We start from the raw sequence: 22,553 nt of genomic DNA, 5'->3' as shown, positions 1-22,553 counted from the left end.
GCCATGAAGACAAAAAGCTGGTTAGCCATGTAACAGGTGAACCTCCTAGGATTGCTAATATCCCATGTGGCCCAGTCCCCTTGCAGTAGTACAGCCTTGGGGTTGTCACATACACCAACTCAGCTTTTAAGCTTCTCTTAACAATCCTGAGTGAAGTGATGTTTGCACGATACAGCAAACATCTGCCCCTGGTGAGCCATCAAAGTGCCTTGGATGTTCTGTGCTCACATAAAGAGGTGTTGGGAATAGCTGTCAGTCCCTATGCTGGGGCTGGAGCCCAGGGGTTAGGGGTCTGGTCTGTGACGATGGACTCTCAGGAAGAGACTTTCTGTATTCAACCATTGCATCATTGAAAAAAATTTACAATGTATTGAAATTCTTATTCTCTTTTCCTCCCTCTTTCTTTTGATGTTTTTCTATGCAATAGTCAAATAGTGTTGGCACTGGTGAGTGAGTATTTAAAGTTTCTTTTTATTTGTGGTAGTTGTGATTAACATTTCAGTTTTATTTGATATATGTTGATAGATGCAGTTGGCTAAGTAAACTGAACTTGTACCATTATATTTGAGTTTTCTAAAATAGTTTCATAGTGATCATCCTTATAAAAGCCAAACTGAGTTTTGCAGTTAGACTGAAAACTTTAAATAGCCTACATAAATTTTGTTCCATTCTAAAGTGAATATTATTGCAATTCCACACTAAAAGCAACAATGCTATGCTGAATTGTCAGTCTATTTTCAAAATAGACATCCTTCCCTACGAATAACATTTGAGGTGATGGAATACTACATACCTTGTTTGACCTGAATAGCTGAAAATCTGCGAAATACATCAGCTGATTGGGTTTGGAATTTGATTAAGAATATTCATTTTGCTGTCCATCTTGACACTGAGAAAAGTTAAAATGGATTTTACTGGGCGTTATGTGTGGAAAAAATGAAACTCTGAATTTGGTTAAGTTAAACATCATCATTAAAAAATGATCATGTTTTAAGGAGAAAACCCCATAGAAGACAGGACACTTCTTATGTTTCAAGTGACAGATCACTGTTCCCATGCAGTTAATGCGAATTTACTTATGCTGAGTAGGAGAGGAAAACAGGCACAATTCACTTTTGACCCATATTTCACAGACAAATCCCTTTAGATGCTCTTATGTGCTCCATGCTGAGAGCAAATTCACAGCAGCTGTTTTGCCACAGGTGGAACCCAGAAGGATTCTCACATCTGTGGAACGAAGTAATGCATTTCTGCTTCAGACTGGGTGATCAACTTTCAGCTGAACATTTCCAAATTGTTCTGAGCAGAACGTAACTGGACTTAATACAGTGCATTTTTAACCGTTTCATGGAAATAACTAGAGCTGTAAATCCCAGCCAGTTTCTCAGTTTTACTCTTTTTTTCATTATAGGAGTGTAGTGAAGCTTGCTAAATTAATGTATTCTTTTAGATGCTGTTAGTGGCTTGTCTTTTGACAGAAGGAAACTAGCCTTGGGGAGGGACAGTATTTCAGTCCATTTTACTTTTTTACTAAAGGTTCACATATACTGCTGCTACTCTCAAAAGTTAAGAAATCGCCATGTTATTTCTGGATTGATTCCCAAAACACAATGTAAAATAACCTGCCCTGCTTTCCAGCAGCTTTTTGCATCTTCCCCAACATCCAGAAATGAGGGATCCTGGCAGGCAAGTAATGTCAAATCACACAGCCAGGAAAGATGAGTTTATTCAGCAATGTCAAATCACACAGCTTATTCAATATTAATAAGTCACACCCCTCACTTAATATAATCTCAAGCTCCAAAGTCCCTTTTTGGACCATACTGGACATCCTCTGGGAGCTACACAACATAAACCACTTCAGGGCCCCCACAGATGTCACCAGCCAGCAAACCATTGCCCCATAGCAGGCAATCCAGCCTGCTGCAAATGTTGTACATCAGAGTTGCAGCCAAATGATACACAGAACTTGGCTACTCACACACAACTTTACACTTATTAATGAACATTTTCTTGCAACTACTGGAGCAGCTTCAGTAGCAAAATAAATAGCTGTACTTTGGCCAAAATAGCTTTACCCTGTTGTCACCTTACTATGACCTCTTATTGCAACATTATGAAACGATTATGAAACAAATTACTAAACCCTGTAACTCAGATCTGTTAGAGAAGGATTCCTCACAGGGCAATACTTTAGACTAACAAAACTACTCTACATGTCATTCTTAGTGGTAAATCCCTTATGTTCCAACAAATAGCTAGGTAAATGAATCCAAACTATTTTTTAAAGTAAATATAGAACATGCCTATGCTCTCTGTTAGTATGACAATGAAATCCCCACATCTGCAACAGAATTACCAAAATCCCTCCATCTTGCCTTTTTACTAACAAGCGATGTCTGTCATGTAAAACACCCAAGTCTTTTGCACTTTCCTACTAGTCCTTTGTTTCCAAAACTCATAATTTCCTGTTCTCTACCTTGTACTGTAAAGATTGATGTCATATATCCTTCCTCCTGACTCACTAACTCTGTTAGAATCATCCTCATTTTCTCTAGGATAATCTGCTGAAACTCAGGAATTTTTCTCAAATTATTTAAATTTGAATTTGCTGTTTCCATATGGGCATGAAGAATGGCTTTTCTTACCAGAAACTTATCTGTTTTCCTAAGTGTATCCTCTGATCAAAGGGAGGGCATTTTTTACACCTTCATTTACAATCTTGGCTTAATGTAATAATAAGCAGACTAACCAAATGACATAGGGAAGTCAAATGTTTTGCTTATAGCAATGGGACCCATTCTTCTGTAGGGGCATTAGTCCAAAATACCATTAGCTGAAACTGTTTTCAGATAGCCTGCACAGTAGAACACTGCTTTCACTGAAAAGTGTTTAAAATGTCTTAATATTAGGGACACATCATTGCTACAGAAAAAATTTCATGTTCAGCCTTTGCATATGGAGCATTACACTGGTAATGTTTACATTTAGTTTCTGTTATGAAATTCATTGCCCCGTTGAGGACTCTGCCCTGGGGAGGGAGTAATAGGAGGCTGCCTGTTGCATGGACAAATGTCCCTTCTGATTCCTTCTGTGCTGCAAATGGCTTTTCCTACTGGGTGCATTCACTGAAGGAACTTAGAATAGGCTTGTCTGGGATGATGCATATATGCATTAGTGCACTCTTTAATGGTGTGATCCATTTCCTAGGCTGTGATGGGGAACAGTGGCATTGACCCTGTATGTACACAAAATACTCTGGTCCAATTGCTCTAAAAATATTGGAGTTTTTTGTTTCCTTTAAACTGCATGCTTTTAAAATGTTTAAATCATAAATAAAGCAAACAGATTTCCTATCTTTATTTACACTGATATTTTATATTTGCATTGCTGTGTATCTTTCAACTGTAAATAAACATTTGGTTTCAGTTACGCATTTACAACAGGATTTGTCCCTACAACAGTAGAGTACCTTTAAATATTTTACCTTGCAGAATCCCCTTTCTAATTAGAAGAACAGTCTGCTGCTATGGTATTGCAGTGGGAAGTGATAAAGAATGGAATTTTGCATGGGAGATGTACAACCATACCGACTACGTTGAAGAAGATGAAGATATCCTGCTCCATGCCATGAGCTGTACCAAAGAGCCATGGTTACTTTACAGGTAACCTTGATCAAAGTATATCTTTGTGTATGTACAAGTAAATAACAAGAACAAAAATACTTTACTGTGCAAAGCTGGTAGAGGTTTGCTTGCCACAGAGGCATGTGTCTTGTCAACCACTGGCAACATTTTAAAGAGTTTTGTTAGGGAGCAAGTATGAAAAATGGGACAAACAGCAATAAACAATCCTTCTGCAAATACAACCATCAGGTCTTGAGTCCTGACTCCATGTGGGCCAACCAAAAAGTTAGGACATATATTGAAGAATCTTGTCCAGAAGTTTCCAGAACCTAGTTTGCAATGCTGTGTTTATTTTCTTTTACTGGCATTTTATCTTTGTCAGTAAAATGATGTTGAATTCTCTAATCAGTCATACTTGTAGTAGCTAAAGCATTTGTTAAGGGGTGGAATTTTGGCAGTGATGGTCTAAAGAATTATCATCATAAAGAAACATTCGCATAAACTCCATGGGTCTAAAGGTGTAGAAGTAATGCTTTAGTCCTTCCAGTGTGGTGGTCATTTGGGAAGACAGAAAAATATGACTAAGATAATAAGAGAATAAGATAAGAAATAGGAATAAGAGAATAAGATAAGAAATGTTGCAAAGAGATGCCCAACCACCTATACTAATTTCCCCCTTGACCCATGATCCTATTGCCTTTTTCTTGGAACAGGCTAGCACCATTCCCTGATAAATCAGGAAGTTGTTATGAGCTTCTTCCTCCATGTACTCCAGTAGCTGACAAACCAATCTGTTTTTTGAAATGCCACCTAGGGAGTGTTTTGGGGTGAAGAATGTTAAGATGTGCTTTCCCTGGCCCTCACAATTATGTCCATTATGTTAAACATAGGGCCTGCAAAAGGGGAGAAACCCAGCTCTACCCATAAAGCAGCTGCCTGCAACACACTATGAGAAAATAACTATAAAAGGGTTCATTTGGAAGTAGGAGCATGCAAGGTAAACACTGAGGCAAGACAGAGAATAATTACTTTTCAAGATGTTCAGGCATTCACTGCCACTGACATCATTAGAAGACACTTCTGAAATCCTGCCTTAGTCCTCATAAAAAAAATTTAATTGAGTCTCGCTGTAGGGGAACCTATAAACAGGTTGTTTTTGTGTGTAAAAGTGTCTCACTGGCATACTCTATAGGCTCCATCTGAGTCACAATGAGGTGAATTGCCTGAAGGTGAAGAGCAGTCTGCCTTTCCAACTGGTAGGAGCACTTGTCTTTCTGGTGCCAAGAGAAGAAACACATCTATGTCCATTTGATATTCTACAAATGGATAGACTAAGTGAATAGTCTATGTGCAAGAACAAATGTTAAGGACAGAACCTGAGCTGAATATACCTAAGCTGAATATACCTGAGCTCAGAGTGACACTAACTTTGGTATAACCTTCCACATGCTGATATTATTTGAGATAGGATGTTTTGTGAACTGGATTTCATTTCCAGATTGCAATACTGTATATTTCCATTTTAAAACACAAGTGAAAGGTTCACTTCTTTCCTGCTTTTCTAACAGGTACTTGCAATATGGACTCAGTGACACATTATTTTCTTCCAATTGTACTTCAGTCATCATCTCACATGTAGCGACTAAGGATATTGGGCACCATATAGCCTGGGAATTTGTTACGGAAAATTGGCCACTTTTAAGTCAAGGGTAAGGAACAAGTTTTGGTTTCCTTTAATTTCTGTGGCTCTTTGGCTTCTTCCTCTCTTTTATGTTTGAGCTATGAAATTCAGGTGCAGATTTTCCTTCCAGGGATGGCTATTTGTAATGATTGATTCAATTGAGTATGCAGAGCAGAGTTTTCAGAGGATTCAATTCTGATCAGGGTTTAATGCCAAAGAATAGCTCATCAAACATAGAAGACTTTAAAAATTATTCTGTTAATGACTGTTTCTGTACTTTTAAGTACTCCTGGGAATCCTGACTCTAGAAGTGGGTATACCTGCTAGGATTTTACAAGAGGGTGTAAATGCTGTAAATTGTGGGTATAAAATGCTGAAGTAAAATCCTCATATGTGAATTATTATTAACACTAGAAAAGGCAAGTTGTAGCACACTTGAGTCATATCAACTTGTTCCCTTACAGAGCTTTTCTGTGTTCCAAATTTATGAGAAATTTGCTGGAAAATTGTCCCCTTATTTTCAAACAAAAAGAATAGTGCAAGTGTTTTTTTGTATGCTACCCTCAAGATAGCAACAGGAACATCAGCTTGTTAGACACATTACCGGTTACTTGTTTTAGCTCAGTTTGGCTGTATGGCCTCAGAGACATTATCTGTTTCATGCAAAGAATTCACTTTACCAAAGTACAAACACCAGCTCTTTCTAGGACATGAAAATGAAGGGTAATTATTGAATTTCATGCAGCTCAAATGTCTAAATTGAATATTAATGGTAGTTCTTCAAAAGAGGGAAAAGAGTCCATAGTTGCAAACTTCAGTTTGCGTACTTAGTTGATACTTGCAGCATAGTAAATAATCAGTAAATGGTGTGAGTATTTTCAAATGAGATGTAATTTAGTATATTTGGTAATGTGCCATTTAAAGGATCTTTATCTCAATTTTACAGATATGGGCATGAATTATTGCATGATGTACTAAAAGCCATGGGAAGATTTGTCAAAACAGATGTACAGATCCAAGAGGTAAACCAGAGAAGCATTTAGTCCAAACTTCATGGCCAGTTTGTAAATACAAGTTTTGGTTCTTAAAAGGAATCATTGACCATAATGTTGATGTCTTCCAAACCTTCATGTTTCAAGCAGAATCTCCACAAATTCTATCAAAACTGTCTCATTTTCCTCTATCAAATCTGTCTTTAGAGACAACTTCTGCCGTGATACCTACTGAAAATGTACCAGCATTTGGGCAGCTGGCCTGTTAGGTTGTCACACTGACATCTGTTTAATTCCTCATACTGTTCAATCACTGCTTACCCAACATATTTACTTACTATTCTTCACTCCTCTCTTGTCTTTTGCCTATTAGACTGATGAGAAAGATTTCTTGTTCTGTGATTGTAGAACAGGCAGCACAAGAGGATTCTTCTACCCAGCTAGTCCTAGACAGTGTGGTACCACCAGTACCAGTGAAGTTGGCTGCATTTGAAAGGATTTTTAGAGGAACAGCAAAAGGGCACATTCTTGATATGTAAGGAGCTTTCCCGCGTTAGTGTAAATCAGTGACCTTGCCCCAGCCCCTCTTCAGTCTCTGTCATCTGCCCCTTTTCTGTGCAGCTCTGTCCAAAGCGTCTGTCAGGCACACAGTTGCTTGCTGCAAGTGAAGCTGTGTGTGAACTAAGCCCGTGTTTATTTCTTCAGTTGCAGGTTTTTTATAATGCTACTTTGGAAGAGGATGAGAGAGAGACTATTACTATGCTACTGGAATCTGCAAAACTTGAAAATATTGAAAGGAGAAAACTGCTAATCAAAATTGCCAGCTGGTTAGAGAAGAACATAGATGATTGACTTGGAAAACAATTTCCAGTATATTATATGTGATTCACTATCATATTGGTATTCATTATATGCTTCAATTAAACATAAAGCACATTTTTATGAGTGCTGTGGTTGTCTTTCCACTGTAAAGTCTGGATAAAATGATTTACAAAGAAATCAAGGATTTAGTAAAAGAGGATATAAACATATTTGAATCTTATATCTAAAATAATTTCCCCCTGAATGAGGTCTTAGGGATGCATTGCTAATAATCTAACATATAGATAGAGTCTTGAATACTTTGGAGGTTTTCTTCTGAATATTCAAATAAAATGTATGCTGCATATTTGTGGCAAAATAGCATAAGGAAACTGAAAAAGTTTATATTCTGTTTTGTTTCATTTGTACAGTGGTCTATAACCTGTCTGTCTCCACTTCTATGCTCTTGAATTGCAAAGAGGACAATAGTTTAGAATAGTTCTGTGAAACATAAGCTTCATAATTACTTCAGACCTGTATGGAGGAAAGGAGTACAGAATCCTCAAATTGTAATTTTAATTGAGAAATTAATGCCTTGTCATTCAAACTTTGTTTTTTCTCAGCAGATCTGTACTTAAGGTGTCTACATTTGTGTTTGATTAGGAGATGCTTCTGAAGAGACCCTGCTAGTTATCTCCATTTAGCATGCTTCAGCCCCCAGAATGGTCTTGGAGTGTATGAACTGCATTATCTTTGGCTAAAATTTATCTTGGAGATGATGTGTGTGACATTTGAAGGTCATTTTGTCCATGGCACCAGTGTGCAAAGTCTAGTCTAAACTTACTCGTCTGGAACATCACTGTTCTAACTGCACTGAGGTGCTCGCTGATCGCAGAATCATTGAATACGCTGAGTTAGAAGGGACCTATCAGAATCCAAATGCTTTGCTGTAGATACAAGGTTAGTCACCTTGATTACACAGCATTTTGGAGGTAACAGGCAGAATACAGCCTATTAGAATTAGCAAACCATATCAACCTGTGCTTAAAAAAAAGCATGGGATCCTCAGTCCATGCAAACAATTTATTTGTAGGGTAACAGTATTGTGACAAAATTACAGTACCGGCGATCAGTTAACATGTTATGGATCAGGAAACACTGTTACATTGGAATGCAGGAGACAAAATAAATCAGAATACTGATCTATGAAAAGACAAGAGTAAACTCCAGACATGTTAATACAAAGGATTTTTCACTGGTGCCCTCTAAATACATTTAGGAAAAATGTTGCCATGATAACTGTACTGAATTTCCTCTGCTTTCTATGGCTGCAAAGAAAAATTCAAACAATTTTGAGAGTGCATGAGAAGCCCTTTACTGTATGGAAATTACCCATATGGATGATACAAGTTTGTGCTGGAAACAACTGACCTCTTAGTATTTGATCTAGTTATGAGTAATACCAAAGAAAATTGCATGTATTCTTGCAAGTCTTCAATTTGACTGAGAGAGCAGGGGAAGCTGTCAAGGCTGTGGTGAATTATGGAGGTTTTATCATAGACTTTTTAGGATGTTTTGCAAGGGACCTTAAAGATATGTAGGTCCAATCCCCCTGTCATGGCATGGGACACCTTCCACCAGACTGGGTTCTTCAAAGCACTGTCCAGCCTGGCCTTGAACACCTGCAGGGATGGGAAGTCCACAGCCTTCCTGGGGAACCTGTGTCAGTACTGAAGCTGTTTTGCTTCAGCATTTTCTGTGATTTCCAGTAGTTAATCACTGTCACTGTATGTCTCATGATGTGGGTTAAGCAAAGCTCAAGAAACATTCCATAACTTCACCCTATGCCCAGCAGGTTCAAACCATTTCTCTCCAACCATGAGCAACCACACTGCCTTTCTAACCAGTCTTCCATGCTTTTGTCACTTTTTTCTCCATCCTACTGAACAAAACTTTTAATTTGAACCACCAATGTGTAAAGATTACTAGAAGAATTTAAAATAAGATATTTTCAAATAATGGCTGCTGACTTAAGTCTGCCTCCCAGTGACAATCTATATATTTCAGAATTTCAGCACAGTTTTCATGGAAGAGGCAGAATGGTGAAGGTGATTGCTAGGCAAGCTGCCTGAGTAGGAGCAGATCTGAAACACTTCCAGAATCCACACATTTGCACTTGGTGGCATGTATCAGTGGCAGCTCTTGCTGCTGTTGAGTACAAGCTGAGTGCAGAGGTTTGCAGTGACAACTGGGAAATACATCAGGGGAAGAAGAGGTGCATGGGACAAATCCAGGAAAAGTTGGGAAAGCTGCTTTATTGAGGAGAGAACTGGGGTGAAAAATTTCATTGGAAATGAATATGAGGACATCAGAAAATGAGCTTTAATACTACTTATGCAGACTGTGTAGGTGTCATGGGGCCTGTAGTTGTGAAGGTGTGCACATATGGGGCAATTTCCAGTAAAAATAGCTGTGTGTCTTTGATAGATACAATGCATTCAGTAGGCCCTGAGTGGGGGGAAAAAAGTAGATATGATGTGAAAAGATCAGCTTTTTGCTTTAAGTCCTGCCCTCTGTCTTGAGAGCGAGGAAGTCACAAAGCTACACTTATGCTGCCCATACTGTATGTATGTGTGACAGGGCAGCAGAGTCGTGAGCTGGCAAGAATGCACACCAAGCCCACTGGAGAGGGAGACTTCAGAGCTGCTTAAGCCAAGGTTCAAGAGCACCAGCCAACTTCTCCTCTGCACCTCCTGGCACAGTTATCTCGCTTCCCCACTGGTGGCTGTGCCCCCTTTCCCTCCTGGCACCTCAAGAACCTCCCAGGCAAGCAAGGAGAAGGCAGCTGGTTGTGGGGCCTGGCACAAACCCCACGCCATCTGTCTGCACTGATGGCACGTTGATGAGATGGGTGCAGCAGCCTGCGGCTTCTTTCAGGGTTGCTGGAAGTCCCAGAAGAGTGAGTATAGGGTAGTGAAAGAGAATGTGGGCCAAAATGCGAAAAAAATGAACTGAGTTCATGTGGCCTTGCCACACTCCTGCTGTACAGTGACTGACAAAAGATAAAAAGAGATGTCATCTCTGCATCCCCTGGCTCAGAGGTGCAGGGGCTCCTCCACAGCCAGCTGTGATGTCTGGACACAGCCTCTTGGCCAAACCAATGGCACTTTGGTTCAGACACCAAAGGAAGCAAAGGTCTAGACCACGATCAGGTTAAAACTTCTCTACTTCAAATTTGTTCTCTGATAGCCCATGCAGGAAAAGGGTGGCATGGTGAGCATTGATACCACAAACTTGGAAACTGGAAATATGTGATTAACACAGGAACAGCAGACTCATTTGTCAGGGAATAAAGGGGGCACAAGGAATCTCACCTTCACCTTTTCCATCGCTTGTATTTGACTGTGAGCCAACTCCTTTATCCCATAAATAAGACAGCCTACCTGAACCTTCTCTCAGCTCTCGCCTGCTCTCTTCTGTTGGCCTTGTTATACACACCAGTAAAGAACTGTTATCCCTATCCTCATATCTTCGCCCGAGGGCCCCCTAATTTTGAAATTATAATAATTTGGAGGGACGGGGTTTACATTCTCCATTCCAAGGGAGGCTCCTGCCTTCCCTATTGGACACCAGTCTTTCAATCCAAGGCAATTGGTAAGTGAGCAATGTCATGCATAACCTTGTACCATAGCGCACTAAGACTGTGAATTGGTAACTTTGAATCATTACTATATCTCTACCCAGTAAATAACAGAATGAACCTATTGTTAAACAACCATTTGATAAGTTTCACTTTCACAGTATCTTACTTCAATAAAACCACTGTTGCTGCTATGGTTTTTAAGTTGTGGAAACCTTCCCTGGGTCAGAGGGGCTGTGAGCTCTGGTCTTTGGGGGGTCACTCTCTGTCCTTCTTTGTGATGGGATGAGACAAGGACCTGAGCAGGCAGAGGGAGAGGCTGACCTTGGCTGGCTGTGGGATACCCATTGTGATGCAGGAAGAATATGAGGGTAAAAAGCACATACGTTGAGAGAAAGACAGGGAGATCACTTGCTGCCTATCATCAGGATCATGTTGTAGTTAAGGAATAGCACTCCCCAGTTTGGTGCTCCCACTGAGACTCCAAACCATGTGCTGCCTGTTCACTCCCTCCTTCCTCCTCCCTCTGCAGCTTGATGGAGAGGAGCGGAGGCACAAGAGGCAAGTATTACAGGTTGAGATATGAACAACTGACTGCAAACAGCAATGAGATATGAAAAAAACAGTAACAGGAACAATACTAATGACTGACAGTACAAGAAAGAAGCAAAGATTCACATAGAAACAATACCTGATCCGTCCTTCCATTGGCCCTGAAAGGGACCTCTTCAGAAAAGACCCCCTTCCCTGTGGGGAATAAGAAAAGCCTTATGGAATAAAGACCTTTTTCACCTTTGGTAAATCCTGTTCTGTTGACTTTTGTTCACCAGAACGCACTCTGGGAAGGGTTCAGCTGTGGGTAAAGGTGAAGGGCTTGTCGAGCCTCTAAGGGGAGGAAATGATGCCTTAAGTTTTAGCTTTCGTATTTTTCAGATTCTGTGGTGCTTTACTGTGTAGCTCTGAGCTTCGTGTTAAGTGCTGGCATGGATTCTCTTCATACAGTAGGCAAACAGAACAATCCTTTTCCTTGAGACTAGGGACAACGGGTATAAGCTCCTAGCCCAAAAAGTATAAACAATGGTTAATTGAAAAGAGACAAACAAGGAGGATGTAACTTCATAACCTGGGGCTATAACTGGACAATTAGCTCCATTATGCAGATGGACCAAAACTTATAAATCTGTGAGACCTTATGACTGGTCATCTACTTTGTGACTATTTTGGGTCCATCTTGGCTGTAACCCTGGCCAGGCTCTTGTACCACCCAAAGTGTATTCATTGAGGCCTTTTAGTAAATGCCTACTTTATTCTTTAACTCTGTCTAGCCTCTGTTCTAGACTTATCAAGGCATCAGGATGAGTGGGTTGATAGTGACCTCTTGTGCGAGGCAGGGATCAGTCTGGGAGACATGTGGACACCATGTGAACAGAGAGTGTTGTGGTGTGTTTTTATCCCCAAGGGTTTGTTTCTTTCCCCCTGGCATTGTTGGCTTAGTCTGAGTTGCACCCTCGCACCTAGCTGTCAATCTTACCCTAAGATTTTCCCTTTGTTGTAGAATGTTCTCTGCCCCTCCTCCTTCTGAGATGGGCCCTGTCCCCTGCTCTGAAAATCCCCTGATCTCCCAAAACTCCATGGGCCTGTTTGAACTCTTCTCCTCCCCTGTGTTAACCCACTGAGCGGCGTGAACCCTGCCTAATGCTCCTCCCTGTCACTTTCCCTATGGGCTAAAAATTTGTACCCTCCCCTGAGACCTTCCCTGTATAAAAATCCCTGCACAGCTGTGTTCTGTGTCTTGTGGTGCTGGATCCTGTGGAGAATACACCTTTTAGGAACCTTTAAAAAAGACCTCTCCCTCATTCTTGCCCCTGCCTTCAATGCTGAACTACTGACACTGAAGTCCTACAGCTGTGTCCTGGACTGTGCTGCTTTCTGGGAAGAGCCACTCCTGGTGCACGGCCGGGAGCTGATGGAGAAACTCGGGCACTGCGTCAGGAGAGCTCGCTGGGTAAAGCGATGCGTGAACGACGCCACCACAGCCGCAGCCAGCAAATGAGGGCCTATTTTCGTTAGGTTTTGGTTAAGTTTCAAGTATAGAAAGTCTTGATTCTTTACAATAAACGATCTTCTTTGGAGCTAGCAAGGAGGTCTGTATGTCTTTGTTCTCATTGCTATGGTTCCCCTGTCCCTGGCAATGATGTGGTGGTACAGAATAACACCCATAACATCACTATCCTGGACATGCTCGCCCTGCAATTATTGCAAAAATTAACTGTCTAGGTGGAACCAGGACAGGGCAAAATGGACTTGACTTGGGGAAAATAATTTGATTCTTTTGCTATTAAAATAGATGCCTAATATTTGTTGCCCATTAAAACAGCCTCTGATAATGAGAAACAAAACAAAAAATTAACCATCCCCCTACTTTTCTTTTTTCCCAGGCTCATCTTCATTCCCAGCTCTTTCACCTCCACTCCTAGAGCAGCCCAGTGGGAAGGAAGGAAGGAAGTGGATTCAGCCCAGTCCCGAACCACTCCTTTCTGACATTTCCTCTGGAAAAGGGGAGCTGGTTTGCTCTCCCCTTGTGCCTCGCACAATTCTTGCATGTTCTCTTCTGGGCATCTTGGCCACTAGAATCATCTCCCAGATGTTATGAAGTTCTAATTTAATGTCTAATTTTATGTCTAATTTAATAAACAACAGAATTAGAATTTTAGCAGCAATTTTAATTGAGCAGCAATTTTATATAAAATAAATACAATCAAATATAATCAAGCAGGTATAAAAATAAATTTGGCAATGGTTCGGATAAAGTATATGCAAAACCAGTCAGGGTACAGGGGAGGTTTTCTCACCCTGCCTCCTGTACAAAAAGCACAGGAGTCAAAACACAACTTATACACATGTTCATCAGTATTTTCCTGTAAATCTCCTCCTATTTTCAATTCTTAAAATCTACATCACTATACTGCACAGCCCATGCTCCAGTTGTTGCAACGTGGTCTTTTGGCTTTTTGGTGGTTGCTTCTGACCCAGGCTTCTCGTCATTGTCACTGTCCTCTGAACAACCCCACAGGTTACACATGCGCCCCAAGTCTTGTGTTATAGAAACCAGCATTATATTACAAAAGTAAGCCTTATTATTTCATAGATACCTGGAATCATTTCAATTTTGTCCATTTCAAGGCCGATTCTCTAATTATCCCGAGGCCCATTCCATTTTGGGATTTTACTTATCTCAAACTACATCCGGTATCCTATTCTCTCATGAACATCTGAGAACGTCTGTTTTGTGACACTAATTACTTATCCTTTTCCTCTACTACTTTTAAACAAATATTTTCTAAAATATCAATATAATTGCAATTGTTAGCACGAATCATATTCATTTATCACATGGACATTGATGTACTTCCCCCCTGTCTGTTCCACCCCTTCCACCCCACCCCATCCTTACAATGACTTGCCAATTAGAACATGCAGGAAGAGGCAGAAAGACCTGATAAACCTGGTTGTTTGGAAAAAATTAGGGTAAAGAGGGGGGGGGGTTAATTATAAAATGGGAGGAACAGCACTCTGTCAAAATTTTAACAATTAAATAATAGAGATCTGAAGAAATATTTGTAACAGGAAAGAGCATCACAGATCAATTGATTACACTGAAAAACATGGTTTTTTTTCTTTTTCAGCTGCCCCATTTGTCTCGCTGTAGGTCCTACTGAGCACATGGCAGGCAGAGTGTGTTGGGAGGTTCAAGGAGCAATCAGTCTGACCCGAAAGCTCAGGAGAAATTTAAGACATCTGCTCCTCTGCACCTCCCTCTGCCCCGGTAGGAACATCTGTATTGTATCTACCCAGGTGTATTTACAGTCCCGTGCTCACGGCAGAGAAAACTTGTCCCTAGAGGAACCCACAGGAGTTTCACCTCTGAAATCAATCTCTCTAGATGTCACCTGAGATTTTAATCTTCCTATGTTTACATCCTTATAGCCTGACACACACGCAGTAGAAGTTTTTCTGAGCAGATTGCAAGCTACATGTTACCACGTATGCCATAATAAACAAATACAACTCATGCACAAGCAATTCAGAAAAAGTTCAGGTACACAAGTATAATTAGCAAAGTGGAAATCTCTTTCAAAGTGGAAATCCACTTTGTAATTAAGCATAAGACGGTTTAATTACAATTTTTATACTGATAGAGTTAAATTCTGTTTTCTTCATCAAGTAGAATATGGAGAAAGAAGAACCTTGGAAAAACTATGAGAATAAAACAGGTTGTAGGTTTTTTGGTTTTTGTTTGTTTTTATATCAGTACCCAGGATACTGTGATACTTTTTTTTTCCCTAGAGTGATTTCTGGTTTATTTTTCACAACAAAAGCCCCCCAAACCACTCTGTGAAGCAAAATGTATACATGTAGCTACACATGAATACATGTGTAGCAGCATTTGCATCACCTAGCTAAGGTCTGCTACTTGAATTATGTATCAACTTTTGGGTTTAAAAATGTTTGGAGGGAAAGAAAAATATGGTAAATTAAAAAATCTACTTGCCTCCATCTGGATTATAAACTACCTCAGAGAATGGGTGGGTACAGCTGATTAAGATAAAAAGACACGTTGGGCTATTTGTCTAAGCTACAAAAGGAGAATTTGTAAGACAACAGTTTCAAATGCTTAGGATTTAGCAGTGTTGCAGAGAAGAATAATGAAAGCCATTAGTGATTACAGCATGCTGCAAATTGGCATCTGGAGAAGGCTGAGTTGTCTGAAGTAGTGCAACAAATAAACTTGAAAGGCAGCAAGCTGAATCACAAGGTTGCACATCACTTCAGGAACTGGGGAGCATATTTATTTTTGACTTCTGGAAACAGTGAATCAAATCAAAAACATTGTATCTAAAATGGTAAAATATTTCTTTACTACAGCCCCATCCTAAAATTCATCACTTTTAAATATTTTTAAAATAAAAAATGCAAAATTACAAGGTATTTTTCCTTACTTACCTTAAAAAAAACCCCAAAAAACTCTAGTAAATACATTTGCTCTGTTGTTCACAGAAGCAGATTAGAAATTAGAACTCTCATCCCAGTTTATCCAATTTCTTTATTTCCACTCTTTGTGCTCAGTACTATGTAAAAGCCATAATTAATGAGGCAGAAAGTGTGAGGTCCTTTAAGACAGTTACCTGGCACTGTCTTCAGGCTCCTTCTCTAGGGAGCACTATTTTGATTGTTTGTCTTCTGTTTCAGTCTCTCTGGGGCTGATGTCATACTTCCAGTATCAGAAGAATTGTGCAGCAGTAAATGCAGGCTGTGCCATTCCCCCGCTTTCTTTGGGAAGTACACTTTAAGATTACGGAGACCCTCTTTGCTCTCCTGCTGTCTGCTCTGAACTGAACATACACCCTTCAGAACCACAGGTTTTCAGAAGGTAGGTAAGTATTGGAAAAAAACAGCTCCCAATATTATCAGTTAGATTGTGCCTGGGCCAGTCTGACCCTCGCTGCTGGGCCAAAGGCAGCAACTGCGGTGTATCACCCCAGAGATACCTTGGCTTGCTGGTGGTTGCAGCTGGGCACTGAACAAGTCCAGGCTTGTAAGGGACCCCGTTACCTCAAGAGGAATAGCTTCAGGCGATGGTGAAGAGAAAAGGAGATGGATTGTGCTGGAGGGTTTAATGTCCAGAGGTTTATTCCATGGTTACAGAGATCTGAACGTGAGCAACTGCTCCAACAGAATCCAGACCGCATGGTCTGATCACCTTTTTAAGCTCAGGGACAGGGGGAGGGGAGGTACAGGTGAGCCACCAACCAGGTGAGAGGGGCAGGGTCTCAGGGGAAGATGACACCCAGACAGGCCAATGACCCCTGGGCCTGAGGGGCATCCTTTGAACTTGACCAACCACACGACCCCTTGCTGGAATGTTAAGTCTGAGTGACAGGACTCACTCAGCATGGGGGCAAGGGGGAAGGGAGAGAGGTATTGGCACACCTGGGAAAGTGACCTGGAAGGCCAAAATGGGACATTACAGCACACCACAACAGGTAAGTACCTGGCAGATCTCTTCTGCCTATTGTATGACAACCAGAAATTGCGCATGATATTATAATTAACTGCTTAACTTCACCTACAGGAGCCCTCACTTCCAGATGCAGCAGAAAATGTCTCGGTTTGGGAGGGAGAACTCATGAGGATTTGTGTTATTTTGCTTGGAGAGGGATGTATTTGCTCCTCCAGACCCCTGTTAAAGGATAGGCCATTGTAGTGTCACCATGTTTGTCAGGGTTCTGGTAAACCAGCTGAGTTACAAGGGATGATTTCTATTTCTTCATCTGGCCTGTGTTTCCTACCTGGCTTTAAGGCTGTCCTGTGAACACACATGCACATTTACAGCTGTGAGAGAAGGTACAGAATAGATGCCAAGTGGTCTTCCCACAGCTTTACAGTTCAGTTCATAGTTGATCTGAGAAAGATTAATTTATTCCTATTAATTTGGCTGGCATCAGATGTCCCGTAGAATTCCAAGGTATGTACCTGAATGTGCCACAAAATTGACTGCTGGTTCCTGAGCTCACAGACTTCTCTGCAGAATTAGGGCTGTGAGGAATGTGGGACTGTAGGTCTGTCTAATCTGTGTGCACACAGGGGGATTAAAGGCACAGGGGCAGCATCTCTTCTTGCCCTGGTGAAGGTGATGAACATGCTCACATATCTCAGCCAGAACCTCTCTAATGGCACAAACAAATACTACTTGAAAACAATGTGAATTCACTCTGGCAATCCCTGCAGAGACACTAGCTTTAGGCTGCTGAGACCAAACAGCCTGAAGTGTCTGGGATGCTGGTCACCACATTTCACACCAGCTGAAACATGTACCTGTGTAGTCTGCAGGGAGCATAAACAGAAATATTAAATTCTTGAAAAAATAGATATAGGAAAATATTTCTTTTATAACAATCATAAACAAATGTAATTCCTTCCAAATCCCAACAACTTCTGAAATTGTTCTCTGAGCAGAAACATCTGTGTCACGGATGATACTCTGAATATAACACAGCCTCTGATTTTCTTCCTCCCTTACTCTGTTTTTGGCCTGGTCAACTGTTTCAAGGCTCTGTGCTGAAATTGCCAGTACTTAGCCATACACTGTAGCCACAATGGGATGTTCAGCTATGGGTGATCCTCTCCAGAAAAGTACTTGCTGTATTCAAAAAGCATGGGAGAACACAGGTTTTGGTGGAGGAAGAGTGCAATTGGTGGTTATCCTCAGAGTTGAAATTTTTATGGAAAAGAACAGTGTTCAGTGCATTGCCCCCAGATTATCACGACAGTCAAACTAAAATTGGTAGAAGAAAAAAATCTGTTTCAGGACCAAGAATACTTTCCTTTTTATAATTAGGTTCTGCAGACTTCATAGTGGGTGTCTGTGTCTCCCTCATTTCCATCTATCCTCAGAACACACTGTGGAGGATAATCAGTCCTTCTCACTTTGTTATTCATTTTTTGTTATCTCTCCTGGAGATTTAAATTCAACATTATGTACTTAAAATATTTGTATGTGTAAGCAGAAGTCTGCTACATTCTCTGCATAGGATATTTCTGCTGAGGTGCAAGGGCATTTGAAACACATCTGTGGAACAAGACGTGTGTTCTTTTCTGCTAGTTTTTAGAATGAGGTCTCTGATTTTGTGTGTTTGGTTCTAGATAACTGTTGGGACTTAGTTGTCAAAGCAGTCAAACTTTTACACTGCCACAGGAGTATGGAAGCTCTCCATGTTTACACTGGTAGCTGCTGATGGCTTTTCTGCCCCTGAACCTGGTGTACTGTGAAGAAACAGGCATGGATGACAATCATGCATACTCATAAGGAGCTTTAACAATGCTAGATGTATTGGACTCAAGAGGAAATGTAGGAAGCAAATCCTTACCAGGACTCCAACTTGAGCAATATTTGCCTTCTTTTAAGTGCTGCACTTCATTCTTTATTCAGTTGTGGACTCCTAACAAATGTCCAGTAGGAGAGCAGGCTCCCCCATCCACTAAATATTAATTGCCTGCTAATAGAATTCCTTTTTCAACTCTAAAATGATACTCAAGTCCCAGAACTAAAACAGTTGCTGTCAAGCCTCCCATTGTAAACTGTGTCACATCTGTCATTCTTCAGGTTACTGAAGAGAACAGGAACCCCCCTCTGAAGCTGGCTGAAGGCTGTTTCACCTCTCTAAAAGACATTGCCCCCAGGTAATAGAAAGTCACTCCCTTGTGGTTCCTGTTCTCACGATGACTGTTGCCCTGCAGGAAGCGGCTGCAAGAGAGGAAACCTAAGGCTTTGACTCTTGCTTATCTTGGAGAAGTGAAGGTCCTTCGGCAGTGGGAAATGAAGATCTTCTCTGGGGCAGGGTTGGGGCAACAGTCCTGAAGTGCAGGGTAAACTGACAAAGGCCACTGTGCTGCATTCCAGTGGTGATGAGGGAGATTGGGTAGCATGTGGGGAAGGGTTGGAGGAACTCCAGAAATCTTAAATTATTTCTGGTTGTGTTGTGGGCTAAAAGTCTGAAGCAGTGGTGCATAAAAAAATTTAACTAAGTATCCGAACAAGGTTGGGAAGAGGTAGTTAATATCCATGCCGAAGCTATGCTGATGGCAGACAGGCAATGGACGGCATTTGTAGGACAGACTCACAGGGCCCACAGACCTCCGTAGGTACCTTGCTAGCAGAGTGAGTGATGCCCTTTTTCCTATTAAACCTAAACCGTCTACATTCTACTTTATTTTTAAAGTGTCTTTCCCAGAGGAGTGAGACTGAGAAGCCAGGCACCCGACGTTCCCTCCCTGGGCCGCGCTCTCCGGGCGCAGCGCCGCGGGTCCGCAGGGAATGCCGGGGCGGGCGGGCGGGCGGCGCACGGCTGGGGCGGCAGCGCCCCCTGCGGGCGGGTGCGGGCACTGCGCCGCTCGAACGCCTGCGGAGCTCCGCGCCTGCGCAGTGAGCTGGGGCGGCTGCGGTGGCGCGGCTCCTGTACGTGCTCGTGGTGCTGCTTAAGGCAGTCTGAAAATCGAGCTTGTCACTGAGATACATCCCGCTCTGCACTTGCTGCTGATTAGGAGTATGTAAAAGCCCTGTGTGAATATCACCTGCTTACCTTAAAGCGTTAAATTAAAAGTCTGTTTATACCGTTGTGTATGTTTAACAAATATGTGCTTATTTCACAAGAGTGGTCAAATGAGTGATCTCGTGGAAGAAAATGGCAAGAAAAGCTATTCTTCCCAGGAAACATCTGCAGAAAAAAATGTGTCTCCTGCTGAGGACTACTCAATAAGACACAAAAATGTGGTATGAGTTCTCCAGTACTATTTTATTATCAAGATATTTAAAATTGCCTTCAGCTTTTTCCGTCATTACAAAAACAAAGAGCTGGAGTCAAGAGGGAAATATCAGTAACAAGAACAGTGAAATGCATCAAGTTTGTAATGCAGTGATTTAAAGGCCTAAGAGCAATTCTAAGGAAGTAGGGAAACAGAAGAGTAGTCTTAGAGGAAGGAATATCACCATTCCTTATTTTTCTTTTGCAACTTAAAATTGCATTATTTATGATCACAAATGGTGATGATGCTGAAAAATCTACCCCAGAATCCAAAGCAGACATGTCTGAATAAGGTACATGAGATTGCCCTGTATGTTTTCAGGAGAATGCAGCTGAAGATGCACAGCATCACCACCTTGGGGAAAAGTGCACTCAAGTGCATGGACATTCCTGAATCACTGTATCAGCAGATTGGGCTGAATGGCCACTGCTTTCCCCTGAGAAAGAGTGAAAGTGCTCAATTGTTTGTGGAAAATCACTGTGAGCTCTGATGGGAATGACACCCTCCAGGGAAGCTAAGAGATGGCAAGGCAGCTCCATTTACATAACAGAAGAAAAATATAAATTTGTATGTATTTTTGCGCCTTTACATAATGAATGATAAGTGTCAAAACTTACAGTCGTTGTCCAAAGGGAAATTGTTTGACATGATGCTTATGTTGCAGTGACTTTAGAAGCATCTGTCTATGTATGTGGACTGTGTGGAATGGTAATACACAGAGATAATATTTTAGTTTCCAAAAGTATTCAGCAGTTTTAAATAATTGTAAACATGAATTCCATAAAATTGGCAGAAACAGTGCATCCTCCTATTTCTCAGAAAACCGTGCTCAGTTGAGCTTCTTTGTTTTTGTCTGTGTGTTGGAGGTTTTTTTTCTCATACTTCTCACTTGTGCAAATGTTTTCTTACTGTACTAGTTGCTCCTTCAGACATTTTTCTTGCCCTCAGATTGTTTGGACATAGATAGTTTCTAGGCATCTGAGGGAACAGTGAAAATAAGAGTGAATCCATTTGAGATGCTTATAATCATAGTACTTGTTTTTACATTTTAGATGAAGATGAGAACAAAACACATAATTCTGCCTCTCACATGGCATCTTGCAAACTCCATGCCACTGTACCAGAGTCATGTATTCAGAGTTATGAATACAGAGTTGTATGTCATGTATTCAGAGTTATGATTGTTCCATCCCCAGTCAGGATGCACATTCGGTAAAAGGAATACTTGATTAATAGTCAGACAAACATTTTAAACAATCAATATGATCTTATAAGTTATCAGGAATATTAATTTTAATGTCATTCAGAAGTCAGTGAGGACACTTGAATATGTTTTCTAATTGTACTAATTACAAACTTTCTGTTGTTCATTTATAGCAAAAACTCGAGAAACAATTAAAATGCTTAGCCTTTCATAATCCAGGACCTCAGGTAGCTGACTTCAATCCTGAAACTAGACAGCAGAAAAAGAAAGCATGCATGTCACAGATGAAACAAAATTTTTTTTATGAGTCCAAGTAAGACCTCTAATTTATTACCTGATTTACTTTAAAAAATGGCTGGTAGGCTGTTCACTGTACCTAAACAATATTAATAAAAGCATTGTATTTTTCAAAATGATTTCTTGGGAAAACAAGATTTTTCTGTATGACTTTAAGGGAATTTTGATATAGTATGGCATGCATTCATTTTTTAGTACCAATGGCTGTTGCAAATAGGGTATAATGCTGGTATTTCATTTTGCTGTGAGTTTGTTAAAGACTAAATACTTGTTGTACAGATCTTTCCCACATGTGTTTGATTTAGTGTCTGAATGCATTGAAGCATTGTCTGAAAATAATTTTTCTTCTTGTTCACAGATTTACAAGGAAGTATGACAAACACGGCAGGCTGCTTTGTAATGACATAGATTTATGTGACTGCCTGGAAATGGACTGCCTGGGTTGCTTCTATCCTTGCCCCAAATGCAACTCGAACAAATGTGGGCCAGAATGTCGCTGCAATAGGAAATGGGTTTATGATACGATTGAGACTGAAGCTGGGGATGTGATCAGTGAGCTACCATTTTTTGTCCCTGACTGATTACGTTCTGTTAGGTTTTGTGCCTGAATATTTGTCTTTTAAATTCATGTTTTATTAAAGTTAATCACCACCTGGCAGAGATGCTTGTGATTTTTTTATTGCTGCCTACCTAGCAAGTTTTAGCATTCCCCATCAAGTAAAAGTGTGTATTTCATTCTTCCTCATCCTTGTAAGCTTTGTTGAGGCACCTAGTCAATTCTTTCTAAATCTTGACTTTCTAAAATTGAAGGTATCTGAATTGTTATGGGAAGATAATTTTCTTACCCTGGGAAGCTGAACTGCTTTACTTGTAATGAGGGTTTTTTGCCGATTTCTCTGCTTGTTCAATTACTCAGATGTGTGACACAGTTCTTTCTTTTGTGTAGGCT

At 40.7% G+C, this 22,553-nt stretch overlaps 2 protein-coding genes across 2 annotated transcripts in view; both read left to right on the top strand.

The window, feature by feature from the left end:
• The window catches only part of LVRN (laeverin), a 34,084-nt gene extending 26,838 nt beyond the window's left edge, over positions 1–7,246 (top strand). Inside the window, exons 17-20 of the mRNA XM_063180501.1 lie at positions 3,495–3,665; positions 5,195–5,335; positions 6,254–6,329; positions 7,005–7,246. Of these exons, the coding sequence (XP_063036571.1) occupies positions 3,495–3,665; positions 5,195–5,335; positions 6,254–6,329; positions 7,005–7,151 (535 nt within the window). The 3' untranslated portion in view covers positions 7,152–7,246. The remainder of the gene's footprint in view (positions 1–3,494; positions 3,666–5,194; positions 5,336–6,253; positions 6,330–7,004) is intronic.
• A 12,714-nt stretch (positions 7,247–19,960) lies between these two features.
• Positions 19,961–22,185, top strand: ARL14EPL (ADP ribosylation factor like GTPase 14 effector protein like). The gene is made up of 3 exons (XM_063181278.1): positions 19,961–20,071; positions 21,481–21,620; positions 21,963–22,185. Exons 1-3 carry the CDS (start codon positions 19,961–19,963, stop codon positions 22,183–22,185), a joined length of 474 nt encoding a protein of 157 aa, XP_063037348.1.
• The last annotated feature ends 368 nt before the right edge of the window (positions 22,186–22,553 follow it).

Source organism: Melospiza melodia, chromosome Z, assembly GCF_035770615.1.
Source record: "Melospiza melodia melodia isolate bMelMel2 chromosome Z, bMelMel2.pri, whole genome shotgun sequence".
In the NCBI taxonomy this organism is placed as follows: Eukaryota; Metazoa; Chordata; class Aves; order Passeriformes; family Passerellidae; genus Melospiza; species Melospiza melodia.
This window is presented reverse-complemented; position numbering and strand designations above follow the sequence as displayed.